Source organism: Dreissena polymorpha, chromosome 2 (assembly GCF_020536995.1).
Source record: "Dreissena polymorpha isolate Duluth1 chromosome 2, UMN_Dpol_1.0, whole genome shotgun sequence".
NCBI lineage: Eukaryota > Metazoa > Mollusca > Bivalvia > Myida > Dreissenidae > Dreissena > Dreissena polymorpha.
The window spans coordinates 17,775,230-17,792,095 of NC_068356.1; the positions used below are offsets into that span (position 1 = coordinate 17,775,230).

General features: G+C 38.5%; 1 protein-coding gene across 5 annotated transcripts in view; it reads left to right on the forward strand.

Moving 5' to 3' along the window:
• The window catches only part of LOC127866047 (ankyrin repeat domain-containing protein 17-like), a 60,016-nt gene extending 43,907 nt beyond the window's left edge, over nt 1–16,109 (forward strand). For 3 of the 5 annotated variants that reach the window (XM_052406298.1, XM_052406299.1, XM_052406302.1), the window contains exons 20-33: nt 810–1,166; nt 1,873–2,110; nt 2,325–2,521; nt 4,022–4,242; nt 4,586–4,716; nt 5,141–5,536; nt 8,260–8,356; nt 9,599–9,754; nt 10,292–10,438; nt 10,932–12,655; nt 12,991–13,191; nt 13,581–13,792; nt 14,101–14,253; nt 15,222–16,109. In XM_052406298.1, coding sequence (XP_052262258.1) covers nt 810–1,166; nt 1,873–2,110; nt 2,325–2,521; nt 4,022–4,242; nt 4,586–4,716; nt 5,141–5,536; nt 8,260–8,356; nt 9,599–9,754; nt 10,292–10,438; nt 10,932–12,655; nt 12,991–13,191; nt 13,581–13,792; nt 14,101–14,253; nt 15,222–15,245 — 4,254 coding nt within the window. In that variant the 3' untranslated portion in view covers nt 15,246–16,109. The remainder of the gene's footprint in view (nt 1–809; nt 1,167–1,872; nt 2,111–2,324; nt 2,522–4,021; nt 4,243–4,585; nt 4,717–5,140; nt 5,537–8,259; nt 8,357–9,598; nt 9,755–10,291; nt 10,439–10,931; nt 12,656–12,990; nt 13,192–13,580; nt 13,793–14,100; nt 14,254–15,221) is intronic. The other 2 variants (XM_052406304.1, XM_052406303.1) reach the window with 2 other exon arrangements.
• Nucleotides 16,110–16,866: the final 757 nt, after the last annotated feature.

Here is a 16,866-nt window from a genome sequence, read left to right on the forward strand (position 1 = left end):
AAAACAGTTTTACTGTGTTGTCTGGTTCATTTGTGGTCATGGTACATTCATGTGATAATGTGTGTTTATTTTGGATAAAATAATAGATAAAATAATACATGTTTCAGTTCTTAATTGTAACTTGAAAATAAAACATTTTTTAACCAGGTTTTCCGAAGGAAAAAACTGGTTATTAGATTGGCGAATGCGGGCAGGCTGGCTGGCTGGCTGGCGGGCGGGCGGAACAAGCTTGTCCGGGCCATAACTATGTCGTTCATTGTCATATTTTAAAATCATTTGGCACATTTGTTCACCATCATTGGACGGTGTTTCGCGCGAAATAATTACGTCGATATCTCCAAGGTCAAGGTCACACTTTGAGTTCAAAGGTCAAAATTGGCAATAAATGAGCTTGTCTGGGCCATAACTATGACATTCATTGTGAGATTTTACAATTATTTAGCACATTTGTTCACCATCATGGGACGGTGTGTCGCACGAAAGAATCACGTCAATATCTCCAATGTCAAGGTCACCACAACTTAAAATAGATTTATTTTGAAACAAACTTACAAAGGGGGTTTATTTTGTTTGTTCATTTCAAAAGTTCAGTTTGAGTTGTCTCCCTTAATCAGATTTTTTTTCACAGTGAAAACCTGGTTTTGTGACAATTTTGTCCCTTGTTTATTGTTTAAAATACATTTTAGATTATTTTAGCTCTGGGTAGTACTAACTGTATAAACACAGTTTTTGCATTAATTTCCTTGCTTATTTATGTCATCATACATAAAGAATGCTCATTTAATCTCTGCATGCCTCGCTTGTTAAAGGTTGTGGAGCTGTTGCTGTGTCGTGGTGCCAACAAGGAACACCGCAACGTGTCTGACTACACCCCTCTCAGCCTGGCTGCCTCGGGCGGCTTTGTGAACATCATCAAACTCCTGCTGTCTCATGGCGCAGAGATCAACTCTCGCACAGGGAGCAAGCTGGGCATTTCACCTCTTATGCTGGCTGCCATGAACGGGCACACTGCGGCAGTGAAGCTACTCCTCGACATGGGCAGTGACATCAACGCCCAGATCGAGACCAACAGGAACACCGCCCTCACCCTTGCATGTTTCCAGGGGCGACATGAGGTGGTCAGTCTGTTGGTGGACCGCAGGGCGAATATTGAACACAGGGCAAAGGTACTTTGAGTCTACACAGACCTCCAAATTAGACCTTCTTGATTTTCATCCTTCAAACTTATTTTCCATTTAAAATGGTGATGCATGATCAAAACCGTTATTTGTTTCAATCAGTTGTGCATATGTTTTTATGCCCCCGGATCGAAACATTGGGGGTATATTGTTTTTGGCCTGTCTGTCTGTCTGTCTGTCATTCATTCATTCATTGATTCATTCATTGTGTGTGTCGCAAAACTTTAACCTTGGTTAAAGTTATATATTTTTTGCAAAATTGAAGATAGCAACTTCATATTTGGCATGCATGTGTATCTAAGGAGCTGCACATTTTGAGTGGTGAAAGGTCAAGGTCATCCTTCAAGGTCAAAGCTCAAATATCATTGCTTTCCTATAACTTTAACCTTCGTTAAAGTTTGGTCATAACTTTTTGAATATTGAAGATAGCAACTTGATATTTGGCATGCATGTGTATCTCATAGAGCTGCACATTTTGAGTGGTGAAAGGTCAAGGTCATCCTTCAAGGTCAAAGTAATGGCTTCAAAGCGGCGCAATAGGGGGCATTTTGTTTCTGACAAACACATATCTTGTTATAGTAAGGCAAAAAGATCTGAAACTGGCTTTGGTAACTGTTGAATGATCTTTACACAATTTAAGCTAACGAGTAACCTTTTAGCTCACTGAGGCTCATCCATCCTGTTTTCTTTACAGACTGGTTTGACTCCACTGATGGAGGCTGCTTCTGGTGGCTATGTGGAGGTGGGAAGAGTGCTGCTAGACAAGGGGGCCGATGTCAACGCGCCCCCAGTACCCTCCTCCAGGGATACAGCACTCACCATTGCTGCAGACAAAGGCCATTATCGCTTTGTAGAGCTCTTGTTGTCCAGACATGCTGCTGTTGATGTCAAGAACAAAAAGGGCAACTCTCCACTATGGCTGGCTTGTAATGGTGAGTGAACAGTGATATTTATTTGTTTTCTTCTAATAAATGAAAATTAATGACTGCACTCAATAATGAATGAAAATAAATCAATCTTTGTATGAGTCATTTTAAATAGCAGAGCTTTTCTTTTTACTTTCTTTGAATATTTTTGAATAAGTTTAAATCTGGTTCACATGTGTAAACTAACCTGTGATCAATCGTGCTGTACATGTTTCCTCAGGAGGGCATCTGGATGTAGTGCAGCTGCTGGTGACTGCGGGGGCTGATATTGACAGCCAGGACAACAGGAAGGTCTCCTGCTTGATGGCCGCATTCAGGAAGGGACACGTGAAGGTTGTCAAGTGGATGGTGAAACATGTCAACCAGTTCCCATCAGACACAGAGCTGTCCAGATATATACAGACTGTAGCAGACAAGGTAGATATGGAATAATTTATCATGTTTTCCCTAAGTATATAATTATGAAAATAATATTGAATTTACTGAAGGTCAATAAACATTTAAATGTATCTTTCCGGAATCAGTTATAAATTTTATTGGATGGTCCTTTTACAGGCCAATTTATTGGAAAAGGCTTGGCAGATGGATGGGCTTTATGCTCTTAACGTGTTACTGTTTAAATTAAATCTCAGGAATATCTACCTGTATTTTAATCGAAAGTCAAAATTTATTGGATTGGCTTTCTCACTTCTTCAGTTTTCATTGAATCTTCACCAGACTTTCTGGAAATGTTTGTTTAGGTGAAATGAAGGCCTAAGTTGATAACCAGCCAATGCGTAAAAAGGCACTTGAATTATTGCCATTTGTTGAAACAAAAATTTTTAACATCACCCTTGACACTCTTACTCGTATAGTTTTCATTGAAGCTTAAGTACAATTTTTGCAACTGTTTTTATACGCCCGTCTATGACGGGACGTATTATGGTATACCCCGCGTCCGTCTGTCCGTCCGTCTGTCCGTCCGTCTGTCCGTCCGTCTGTCCGTCCGTCTGTCCGTCCGTCCGTCCGTCCGTCTGTTAATGTCGTACGCTACGTCAAATATCCTTTGACAGATTTTCTTCAAATTTTAACACAATCTTAATATTGATAAACCCTGATCCCCTTTCGTTTTTGACGGAATTCTGAATTGTCGTTCCAGAGTTATGGGACTTTGTTCGTCAAAATTTCGTGATTTCATTGAATGTCCTACTGTAGCTCAAATATCCTTCGATGGATTTTTTTCAAATTTCAACACAATCTTAATATTGATAAACCCTGATCCCCTTTCGTTTTTGACGGAATTCTGAATTGTCGTTCCAGAGTTATGGGACTTTGTTCGTCAAAATTTCGTGATTTCATTGAATGTCCTACCGTAGCTCAAATATCCTTCGATGGATTTTTTTCAAATTTTAACACAATCTTAATATTCATAAACCCTGATCCCCTTTCATTTTTGACGGAATTCTGAATTGTCGTTCCAGAGTTATGCGACTTTGTTCGTCAAAATTTCGTGATTTCATTAAATAAACTGAAGTAAAAAAATGATTCAAAGGGTTATTTATTACCTTACTACTTCATTGGCGAACGACGGGCGTATCATGCGCTCATGGCGCAGCAGTTTATTTTATATTAAATTAAATAAAATTGCATTATCCAGCCAAATCATGCCTGGCACTTAAAAATTATTGCCCTTTGTTTTTACAAAATAAAATCCATTTCACCTCTGTTTCCTAATTCATTTTTCAACCAATCTTAACCAACCTTTTGAAAATGGGGGTCCATTCTTTGACAAGGAGTTCTTTCCCTGACCTTGTTACCTAATAATTTTCAGAGGCCATGACAAGAACAACAAGTTAAGATTTTGTAAATTCCACTTATCCTCAGTACTCCATAAAAGCTTCATTACACAAGGTAAAGCCTCAATGTGTGTGTTTGCAGGACTTACAGAAGAAGTGTCAGCAGTGCTTTGAGATAATCGTTCACGCGAAGGACCGTCAGGCGGCAGAGGCCAACAAGAACGCGACCATCTTGTTGGAGCAGCTTGATAAGGAACGGCAGGAGGAGGAGAATAGGAGAGCCGCCGCAGCCAAGAAACGAGAGAAGAAGAAAAAGAAGAAGAAGCAGAAACAGGAGTCAACCAAGGATAATGAGAATGAAAGGTATGTTACAGAAATTGTAATCCTTTAAAATCATTGGGCAGTTTTCTTGTATAAAGGTATACTTTTAATATGGATTTTCATGTTTTTGGCATAAATATGTAATTGGTATAGATGTGTTAAGAAGATGATGTATTTAGCAGCTTTAACCTCAATATCTTGACATTGCCAGCTTATTCTCTGTTTATATTGATTATGTTTGGTGAGGTGTACTTATTAAATATTAAATCATTAAGAGCTAGAAATTTGATTCAATTTATTTCAAAATAATTTTAATTAAAAAATAGTAAAACATATCTCTTGAATGTTAAAATGCTTGTAAAATGGTGACTGCAATCTATTTCAGTAACAGCAAGAATTCGAGTCCAGAGCCTGAGGCACTGGCAGAGGACATCCACCGTATTGACCTGCAGGTGAAGAGCAGTGAAGGGGAGGTTATCCTACAGCCCCCGTCAACCACCACCACCTCCACCCTCGGTATGTATGATGTGGGGTTTGACAGCAAGTGGGGCCCATGTATTGTGTCATTGGTCATATTCAGAAATCAGTCTTGCTCTGTGGAAACTACAACTGCAGGTTATAATATTTGAGTAAATGTCTAGATTTAAATGCAATACAAAAGAAAGCACATTAATTCAACTTCATACAGTTTAATTTAAATGAAAACTGGCAATGAGAGAATTATGTGTTCTGCAAATATAGCTATTGCATTTAGTATTTCACATAAGGCACTAGATAGCATTGCAATTTTGAAAGGTGTTGTGTGATTTTATGGTATGAAAGCACTCTTATTGGTTCAATTTTTCCGTATCACTAATCTCAAACATCTTGTGCATTAAACAAGTATTCTGAATTCCTTTTGATGAAGACGATTGGTTCTCATAATATATACCATTTACAGGATTGACTATAACAACAACAACAACAACTGAGCAGATTGTGTCAAGCAGTAGGAACCAAGGGAAAAAGCCAGAAAAGAGAAGAGTGAACGAGTCTGGAATGAATGCTATGGAAGAAAACAGGGTTGGCCCACAGGATGAAAATAGAGACCCAAAAAACAACCGAGAGGAGAACAACATCTCCAACCGGTCTAGTGCCACCGACAGGACTGAGTTGAAGAAGAACAAAAAGAACCGTCGAGACCGGGACCTTACTGCCAGTATCACCAAGTTGAAAGCTTTAGAGGGGCAGGCTGGTAAAGTGGCTGGCGAGTCGGTGAAGCCTCCAAGGTCTGCAGTCGTGAGAAGGAAGAAGTCGGACAAGGAAGGGCCTGTTAATTCCTCTACGGGTATTACTGGTATAACTCTTTATTTATTTAGTTCCCTTTTTTTCTTTTAAATTAAATAATTAAGTTATTGTTTAAATCAATTTTTTTTGTTGGTTTTAGTTCCACTGGCCAGCGCCGGGGCTTATGTCATGGTCCTGTGTCCGTCATGCATGCGTGCGTCAATGCGTTAACTTTTTCTTTAAACATCTTCTCCTAAAGTACTGGTCCAATTCTGATGAAATTTCTCAGGAATTTTCCTTGGGTGAACCTCTTTCAAATTTGTTCAAATTATGCCCCTGGGGTCAAATTTGACCCCGCCCTGATGGTAAAAAAATTGAAAATTTGCTTATATAAGGCCTATTTTGTGAAAACTTTCAAAATCTTCTCGTCCATAACCATTGGGTCTAGGGTTATCAAATTGGGTAAGTAGAGACATCTAATAGTCCTCTACCAAATTTTTTCAAATTATACCCCTGGGGTCAAATTTGACCCTGCCCTGGGGGTCACAAATTTTGTTCAAACTTTAAAAATCTTTTTGTCCATAACCGTAGGGCCTAAGGCTACCAAATTCGTTATGTAGCGACATCTAATAGTTCTCTACTTAGTTTGTTCAAATTATGCCCCTGGGGTCAAATTTGACCCTGCCCCGGGGGTCACAAAAATGAACATATGCTTAATATATCCGCGGCCCGCAAAATCTCTCCGCATTTTACACTGGTAGATTCTGCCTAAGCATTTTTAAAACGAGCGATATAATTGGCTGTCGTTTCCCAATCTTCCAATTAAAATCGGTTTCATAAAATGTGTTTGGTATTTCGTATGCAAATGGCGCCATTGTGAAGCGAAAATTAAGATTAATTGAAATGACAAATATCAATCGAATTAAGACTGACATCATATAGTTAGATAGGAATAATGAAATGTGTTTGTCAACGAAAAAGACTACGTTTTAGATACAAGAAACACATATTTTGTTTAGAAATTTGCACAGTGAATTTGTGTCACGGAAACCAGTGTTTCTGTTTGCGAATTGGGAGTTCAGTCTACTCGCGATGTAAAACAATTTAGAAGAGGATCTTTCGAACATGGAAATAGACAAACATGATTTGATTTATATGATAGTGAATCTGTGTATAATCAGATTCATATGCATATTCTGCTGTATTATGTTTGTCACGCTGTTCAGTTTATTGAAATAGCATTGAACTAAAGATGTGTAATGCAAGATATTGAAAGGTTAACACATTATATATATTAATTTAACTCAGTTTAATACATCATTAACACAAGAAGAACACTCAAGTGTGTTTGTTTATATTAGTCCATTAACCTTGTTTCTATATAACATTTTATAAAAAAAATTGTATCGTTTTGCTTGTTTTCACCAAATGGTTAGTATTATTCTTTTATGTTAACATTCTCAAAATTCTTGTTTTATTATAGGCCCTATTTATCAAAAAATATTTGTTCAAGATAAACTTAGCAACAAATTGTTACATTGAAATTAAGTGATTTTAATAAAAGTAAGGAGAATCCAAATTAAAAAAGATGTATCTATTAAAAGTATATTCTAACAATGCCGTGAACAATCCCCTTGTTTATAACATGACTGCCGCTAAGTCTATTACTAGCAACCTATCAGAAAATAGGTCAGATACCTTATTTCAATATATGGCAATCCTAGTATTTTTCAAAAACAAACATGACAGACAACCAATGTCAGATTGAAAAAGTAAAGGAAAGTTAGGTCAAGCTAATTGTTTGTCATGATATCTCTTTAAACCTCACGCCATTTGCAAGTAGTTTTGATATGATCTCAACATCTTGATGAATTATAGTTCAATTTTTTGTCTCATAAACATTTACTTTGTTTAACAAACAACCTCTACAAAATTATCATTCCTACTGCCTTTCGGCACCTCATGAACCTGAAAAACTCATAACTTTATCTTCTTTGTACAATAAACAATTTCTTCACCACGTTAACAATCCTGCTTCACTCACTAATGCCTCAAGAATGAAGTTAAGTTCAGGTGATCTACGTCATTAGGTATTTTGCATATGTCATGAACTATATAAGTAACAGAAACTTTGAAACCTACAAACACTTTTTGGAATTTTGGAAAAAGATTCATGATTGAATGAAGGAACTTTCATTAATCTTGTAGAACATGCGTAGATTTGATCTTCAGCATCTAAAAATATGTGAAATAGAAAAAACGACAATATCTTTTGGAGAGATAAATGTACCTACGTTATAAGCAAAGGACCTGTGCGACAATTCCCAGACTTTTGAGTCTGTTTAGTTAACACTGTAGTAACTTTTTATGTCCCCCACTATAGTAGTGGGGGACATATTGTTTTTGCCCTGTCTGTTGGTCTGTTGGTTGGTTGGTTGGTTGGTTTGCGCCAACTTTAACATTTGCAATAACTTTTGCAATATTGAAGATAGCTACTTGATATTTGGCATGCATATGTATCTCATGGAGCTGCACATTTTGAGTGCATCCAGTAGAAATTTGGTTCAATAATGATGAAACTTGACCAGGATGTTTGTCTGGACAATATCTAGGACATTTGGTAAAGAATGAATGAACCGACTCCTCTCAGGGGAACGAACTAGGGCCATCTTGGCCCTCTTGTTAACAATATACTATTGTATATAATATAATAATGGAAGAAAACAGTGGACAGCCAGCAAACAAAAATTCAATATTCAGCAAACACTTGTGGAGTTTTCTTATATATTTAAGCAATTGGAGATCTTGATGACTTTGGGAATATCCCTTCAATATCGGACTGGGACATGGTGAAACTGCGGAAAACTGCAGAGAAAAAAACACCTCCAAGGTATGGTTTTCACTTTTCTAAACCCTTCCATGTTTATCGCTTTCATTTTGGGTAACACTGTGTGTTGTAGTATAAATCTGCAAACAATTTTAAAGTATAAAATCCCGTAAAAGATTTTTCCTTAAATAGGTGTAAGTTTTTGACTGAAGATTGTTCTCAATCAAAATGTGAGCATAATATTCGGAATACCGTAAATCTGCGAATATAATACGCACTTTTTTACCTACCCAATTTTTCTCCAATTAGGGGATGCGTATTATATACAATTTAGAGCAGAACAAAAAATTTTCCTGTGAAAATTTTCAACTTAATTGTTGTTATTCGCTGCGTGGCAGCCATTTTGAACTACACCATTACATTAAAAGGGGGGGTAACAGGACTCGCGCTGTCGTTCATCATTTTTGCCATTTGCGAAAATGTTGAGAATTTGGCTCAATAAAAATCTTATTTGCCAAAATCTAGTAATATTTCGTAAAAACATCCGCCATTTATATCGGACTGGTTTTCTATATTTGTCTCTTTGTTTCAATGAAAGTGTTCGCAATTCGAACAGTAAACGAAACCCGGTCTGTACCCGATTATGAGACATCGCTTGATCTTATTGTTATTGAAGTGCACATGGTAGCTGGCCAATCAACATTGAGCTCGCTTACACATGACATGACGTTGTTGAATGAAACGGGAGAACGAGCGGAATTATCGGATAATATTGGGTCATTCACGCGCAGACACTGTATACTTTGAATACACAGTAAATATCGTCGCCTGCCTACAAAATAGCGACCGGACCCTAAGTTGTATAAAGAGATTAGCAAATGAAAATAACAACAATGTGACAATACCCGTAAATAAATATTTATAAGCTGACCACTTTTATCATTCTTCCGAATATTTACCATATCTGAAGTATAGAGTGGTAATTAAATAATTAGTTCTATGACGCTTATATTACACCTTTCTGCTGATTGCCGAATTAAATTGAAAGGTGATAATTAATTTGTGTTTTACCCCAAACTATTCTAAATAACAGCGGCGTATTTTAATTAAAGGGATACGAGAAAAACACGAGCGATTCAATTTTATTTTAAGTTTAATTAAAGTATCGAGTTGTAACACTTCGGAAGAGTAATTCATCTAGAGAGCATTTCAGTGCGTATTTTACTAGGATTTTGAATTTTTACCAATAAATTTCGACAAAACTCGGGGGTGCGTATTATATAAGAGGGCGTATTATATTCGCAGATTTACGGTATGTTTTAGTGAAAAGACCCCATATGAGAAGGCAGAAAGCGAGGCTAGCAATCCAGTCATGCTGTCAGTGAAGGCCAACCAGCCCTTGGTGAACAGTCCAAAGAGGGGACAGAAGAAAGAGGATGGCTGGAAGGAAGTTATCAGAAAGTGAGTGACCTGTCAACAGCCTCTTTTATGGAGTTGACCATGCATGAGCTGTCAATCAAATTAATTGATCAGTCTCTTAGATACAGCTTTATTGCCACCACTGACATGGTCAGATGCAGGGACTTCACACCCCTATCTATAAAATGATGTACAATACTCATTTCAATATGGGTTCTCAATGGCTGGCTCAATAGCAGTAGAAAACTGACTCCTCATTTGTACAGATTTTATCCGTCATTAACACACTGTTGCAAACTAGGAGAGCATTAGTTTTGCTTTGTAATTATTGTGTGGGGGGTGACATTTTGGGCATTGGTCCATGGATTATTTGGAATGGGTCTGTTCAATCAAGGTACAAAATTGCATTGCTGTGTAGGTTATACACAGACTGGCGATTTGTACATTTCGACACATAAAACTCGAATTTAGCTTTTCATAGGAACAGGCTTTGTTTGATTTGAGTGCATTTATTAAACATTATACATTATAATATAGTATTGCTATATTTGTACTTTATAATTTATATGTTTGTTTCAGATCAAAGAAAGTTCAGGTTCCAGCTAATGCTATCAGCCGTGTAATTGGTCGTGGTGGGAGTAACATCAATGCGATCCGAGAATTTTCTGGGGCAAATATTGATGTGGAAAAAAATAAAGGCTCTGGAGAGAGGACGATCACTATTAAGTAAGTTACATGGTCAGAATCTGCTTGCAATGGATGTCATTTGTTAAAATAATTGTGTATGCTATATCTTTTATTCTTTATCGCGATGTCATTCTTAAGAGTTTCACTATATCAATTTTTTGCACATTTGAATTAAGTGAATTATTTAAGATAATTTCTTTATTCCTTTTGATTTTATTTTTTTATGCCCTGTCCTTGCTTTTATAATGATAGACTCTGACATTAGATTTGACTGTTACATCTTGACCTAACAATAGTCTAACAACTCTAATCCAATGTTCAAGCAATAACTGTAAAAGTATTAATTTAAGTTGTTGCCTATGACCATTCTGTACCTACCTGTACCAACGAACCCTGACCTTTTCTTACAAATGGATTATTTAGCAAGAAAAAACAATCTGGTGTTTGCTTATTCTGAATTAATTTGAATGGTAAAGTTTTTACTGTATTTTGAGGTCATGCCATTATGACATTATTTCCTGCTTGTTTCTAGGGGCTCTGCGGATGCAACCAGACAGGCCCATGCCCTGATTTCTGCATTAATAACAGACCCTGATAAGGAGCTGAATGAGATCATCCCAAAGTTCAAGCAGAAGCCACCGCCTCCCCCAGTGGAGAACAAGAGCCTCTTCTTCATACCTCCCACAGACAGCCCTCAGCCCCAGTCCAATCCAGCTAGCAGTCAGCATGGCAACACCTCCCAGCAGAGATACACCAACAAGACCTTGGCCCCAAGATTGCAGCAGCAGGCTGTGTCCAATACAGTGTTATCTCGTGCGACTGGTCCTGCACCCAGCTTGCCTACCACAAACATGGTCTGGGGTGGTACCTCTCCTGCCCCAGGTGTCTCTGTGTCACCCAGGCGTTACATGGCAAAACTGCAAGCTGGGGACCAGTTCCCAGTCACAGGTGCAGTGCTGAATGGTCCACATTCGGCAGACAAGTCAGCAGTAACCCGGCAGTTGTTCTCGGTTGAGAAACGAACGGGATTTGGTACGCCAAACACTATGCCCCTAATGACGACAGTGACTGGTCCAACTTCGACAAGTCAAAGTACATTTCACATACGGCCTCAAGTCAGCAGTGGAAGTAGTGGAACTAGACTTGTACCAGGCTCTGTCAAGGTTTTACAAAGACCTACATCAGTTCGGCAAGGAAAGCATGACCCTCAACCATTGCCTATAGTCCCAAACCAGGCAACAACAACTATGACTACTTCATCAGTGAATTCTGCAAACAACAGCCTCAATATGTCATCTTCTGGAGAATTTTCTCCCTTCGATAACTTTTTCAGCAATGCTAAAGAACACCTGATGGGAAGGAAAGATGACGGAAGTGAAAGGATGAATTTTGCTAGTGTTGCAGCTGCAGGTGTTGTTTCCACTATACCAATGTCAAATATGATGTCTACAGACCCCACTTCACCAGATCCCACACTGCAGGCCAAGGCGCCAGGTTTTAAGCCTCCAATGGGTGCAGGGCCAAGAATGCCAGTTCCTATGCATGATATGCACTCTGCTTACAGAGTCCCTATGCCCATGGTTGGAAATCAGTTTATGGATATGATGGTGCAAGGCTTTCCAAACTCTCAAAATTTCCCTGGAGGTCCAATGCAGCAACATTTCATTAATGGAAGCCCCAATCTATCGCCAAGATCCAATCAGTCTGGTTCGGCTGGACTTTCCCCAAGGTCGAACAGTTCTGGTTTTGATCCACAAGGACAGAGGGAAGAGTACACCACTCCAAATCAGCCAATGACACTGCCCAAAATATCCAGTTCCTTGAATCCCAATGCTCCAGATTTTACGTCACGGTCGTTGGCAGGCAATGGTCCGTTCCAGGCTGAAGGAGGATTAGCAAACTTTCCAAACATTGGTGGCGTTTTACAAAAGAATAATCTTGAATTGGCCAAACAGCTTGCTTCAGCCATTGGGAAGATAGGAGGTCCTGCTGTGCCTTCAATGGGTCCTCCACCACCAGCCAGTCAAAGCCCTATTCCTAGCAACCAGGACATTCTAGGGAACCTGACTGCCAGTCAACAGGAGCTGTACATGGCCAATCTCATGCACCAGTTGTCTGCAATTCACAACCAGATGCCTGGTAACCCTGCCCTAGTGCCAGGTTTCACACCCCCTATTGTTCAGCGCCCGTTCTCACCACTCACAGGTCAAGGTAGACCAAGCAGTGCTCCATCTGTCGGAGGAATGATACATAGAGGTGCGTGACAGTTAATAAAATTGATTTTTTTTATGTCTTCACTACCATTATTTCTTGAAATACACAAAGTATTATTAATGAGAATTAATTGTATAACCTTTAATGTGAAATAACAACTATATATTTAAAAAGAACTTGCAATTGACAATGATTAAAGGCTCCATGGGTTACCAGTATTCTACCCTCAAATTGCTTAATCTTAAAAAAATGTTTAAAAAAATTGTCTATACTTAAATATTAAAATTTGAGGATAAGTTAAGTCAGGTATCTGACACAACACAGATGACTTTGAACGTTGGTGAAACATTATTTTTAACGCTCTTCCTGTATTTCAGAGGTTCCATCTCCCACCCCTATAGGCCCACCGCAGGCGTCCTCCCCCATGCCTCCCGGTACCCCACCCATCCCGGAGATGATCCGCCCGGGACTGGAGGACCGGCGCCAGCCCAGACCCATCGGGGGAGAGCGCACCTTCAGGAAACCTGCAGGGGGACCCATCACTGACTATGGGGAACCTTTCTGGAGTTTCCAACCTGGTTTGTGTAATTTCAATTATTCACTTATTGTTAGTTAGATGTTCTCTCTAAATTGTCTAAGTTCTTTCACACTTTAGCATCAGAATATTGTTCTAATGATATCGAGGATCAAGTTTTAGAACAGTTCCAGTCCATTGTTAAAGATAGCTGCTAAAGGGCGGGGCAGTTTTCCTTATTTGGCTATACTGGAACCTTGTGAACTCTCTTTGAGTCACATTTTTTTGCTTTATCTAAGAATATTAGGTCTAATGATATCTGGGCAAAGTTCAAATATGGTTTAGTTCAGTTAAAAAAGAGCTGATGCCTGTTTTGCCTTTGGTGTTGTATATTGAAAAATTACCAGCTCAGACAAGTTTTTTAAAGAAGTCAGATTTTGCTTGTATTTTCAGATTATTCCAATGTAGACTGGGGTGCGAAGGTTCCCACCTCTTTCATGACGAGTGCATCGCTGGCTACGTCAGTGATCTCCACGTCTGTGATTGCTGGTGGTACCATGGTGACCAACCCATCCTCGGGCGACACCCGGGGTCTCAATCCCGACAGTCAGAGCCCGGTACCCACAGATGACCTGTCTGAGCCAGTGTTTTCACAATTTGTTCAGGTAATCATAAATAAGATTTTGTAATTAACCATTATACTTATTATCATAACAAATAGCAAATAGTTTGAAATTACTAGAAATTTGAGATAAATGTAAAATGAAAATTGCAACTCGTAGCAAGTGTCTGTTAATGGCAACTTGTACAATTACAAGTTGAACAAAATGGTTAAAATTGAATCTGATATAGGATGCATATAATACTTGTAGTTTGGGTAAATTGCATAATTCAACTTCAAAATATGACCAGTAATTTGGTCTAACATGTGGTTGTTATTGATTTTACAATGATAAATGTGGTCTACTGCCAGACGTCAAGGCTGGGTCCAATGCCGCTGTTCAATGGTGTGGGTGGTCCATATGTGTCGGCGGCCTTCAATCAAGGTGCGGGAGACAACCTGCAGAGCATGTGGGCAGCCCACGGGGACATGCCTAACACAGACGAACTCCATATGAAGGCACCGGTATTAAAGCCTAGACTTCACTTGATTATGCATTCTTATATATTCACATCCAATGTAAACTAACTGCCTTCAAAGCTTTCATAGAGGAATACAAATATGAGCCTCGATAAGGGAAAATAAGATTTAACGCATGTGCATAATGTGTCCCAGATTAGCATGTGCAGTCAGCACAGGCTAATCAGAGATCACACTTTTTGCTGGTATGGAATTTTTCTTTGAAAGGAAGTCTCTTTGTATTGAAAATCCAGTTTCTGCTGTGAGTGTTGTTCCTGATTAGCCTGTGTTCACTGCACAGGCTAATATGGGATTACACTCTACCCACTTGTATCAAACCCTCGTCATCCCAGAGCAAGTCTCACATTGATATTTGTTGTCAGAAAACTTGGCTTCATACATTCACAGTCCTGTCAGAAAACTTGGCTTCATACATTCACAGTCCTGTCAGAAAACTTGGCTTCATACATTCACAGTCCTGTCAGAAAACTTGGCTTCATACATTCACAGTCCTGTCAGAAAACTTGGCTTCATACATTCACAGTCCTGTCAGAAAACTTGGCTTCATTCATTCACAGTCCCGAGTGGTTTTATGTTTAGACCAGAAAACTTGGAACAGAAGAGAAGAAACTAATCACGTCTGCACCAGTGCAGAATACACAGATGGATCTGTGATGACTATTATGCTCTTTAATTCAAAACCTACTTTTCGAATTACATTTCTTGAATACGTGGTGATCACTGTGCTATCAACAAACAACCTAATCTTTACTGTCTGCTTATGATAAATTATTTCATTGCAATCCACAGCAAAATTGTTTCCACTAAATATCATACCCAGGAGGTTTAAATAACTTCTGAAGTTCATTACCACTGAAGTGGACTAAATATACTTCCAAGCCTGACTTGACATGTTGCTCATTAGTTTACAAATGCTTATCAATCACCTTCACATAGTATTATCTGGTTTTCAGATTTGGAACTGGAACAACAGCTAGGAAGTGTAGGATGTGGTGGAGCCTGGGTGCGCTATAAGATAATGTGTGACGTCAACTGGTGACATTCTGCTGCCATGGCAACAGTCCACCACCTCGGTTGTGTGATCTTCTTTCTTACTTGTTTACTCTGGTTGTTTGAGCTCCTTTGAGCTGATGGTAGAAGACATGATATGTAGTATGTTTAATTTCATCAGGAAGTGTTGACCTGTACAGAATATTGTTCATAGGGGTGTAATTACCATTACTAAATGTAAATTAATTTGGTAATGACAGATGATGGAATTTCAAGTTTATGATTTTCAGTTTGATGTACTATTTAACATTACTAAATGTGATTAATAAGGTAATGGATGGAATTTCAAGGGCATGATTTTGAATTTGATGTACTATTGTAGAAATACTTTATTAATATTTGATAATTTAATTTGGGAATTAGATTCACTATAAAGATTTATTTCAATCCTTTGATTGGCTCTGTTTTCACGTATTGTAGTCTACTGTTAGTGCTGTATTACTTCATCACTTTGTTGAGGTCTGCTTTGTTTTTAATTTATTGAGAAATCAGCTCTCTGGGTGGGCTGATGTAATATTGGCTGGGAACTTCTTGTTAATTAAAGTGTGTACAACACTGAAAAAAATTGACAGATTAAGCTTACATTAAATTTGACTATCTGAATTGACTATTTAAAAAACAACAAAGGCGGTCCTGCAACAGGTTGTTGTAGAGCCTGCAGGACCCTGGTGTCCCTCCTGAATGATGTTGTCCGTTGGTGACTTGTACATTGCCTGATTGAAAGCAATATTTTCATCAGACTCTGTATGATGTATATTATTCTGATACATGAATAAAATAATTGCATTCAATTGCTTGTTGTTGTTTTTTTCGAAATCAGTGTTTGAAAAAATAGCCTTGTTCTCGGAAAACTGGGCATAATGTATGTGCGTTAAGTGTCGTCCTGTCCAGTCCACACAAGCTAATCAGGGACTACACTTTCTTTTGTATACTTCACATGCTAAACTGGGAAGACACTTTTCGCACATGCATCAAGTCCCGTTTTCCAGAGTGCAGTGGAGTTCAAATATTAATTGTTATTTTTGTTCGTTAGCAGACTAGTATTAATTTTAAATGCTTTGCTTGAAGATGGATAATGGATCTGCACAGAACGTACTGAGGGATTACACTCTTCCAACTGTCTGGATGATCGATGGGCATCCAATACCGCGCTGCCAATCATGTAAATGTGGCAACATGTCAAATCGCAATTAATGCGCATTTCTTAATAAAATAAATGTATACCGGTAGATGTTGATATAATTTGATATGAAGAAGACATACTGCAGTAAAGGGGGGGGGGGGGGGGGGTATTTTATTGCTCAATTTCGATATCCTTTTCTTTATTTAAAATTCGCAAATATTTAAACAGAGTATGCTGGTGATATCATGATGCCACTGTTATGTATTTAGAATTAAGTAAACCAAAACAAACCGCATGAATTAAGCGATGTGCATTTCAGCACAATGTGCAAGTGGGAAAGCTTAATTATGTCAACAAGGATCAGTGTGTATTAAACATTACACACCCGAAATGTTATAGATAAAATCATGAATAACGAGATTGCC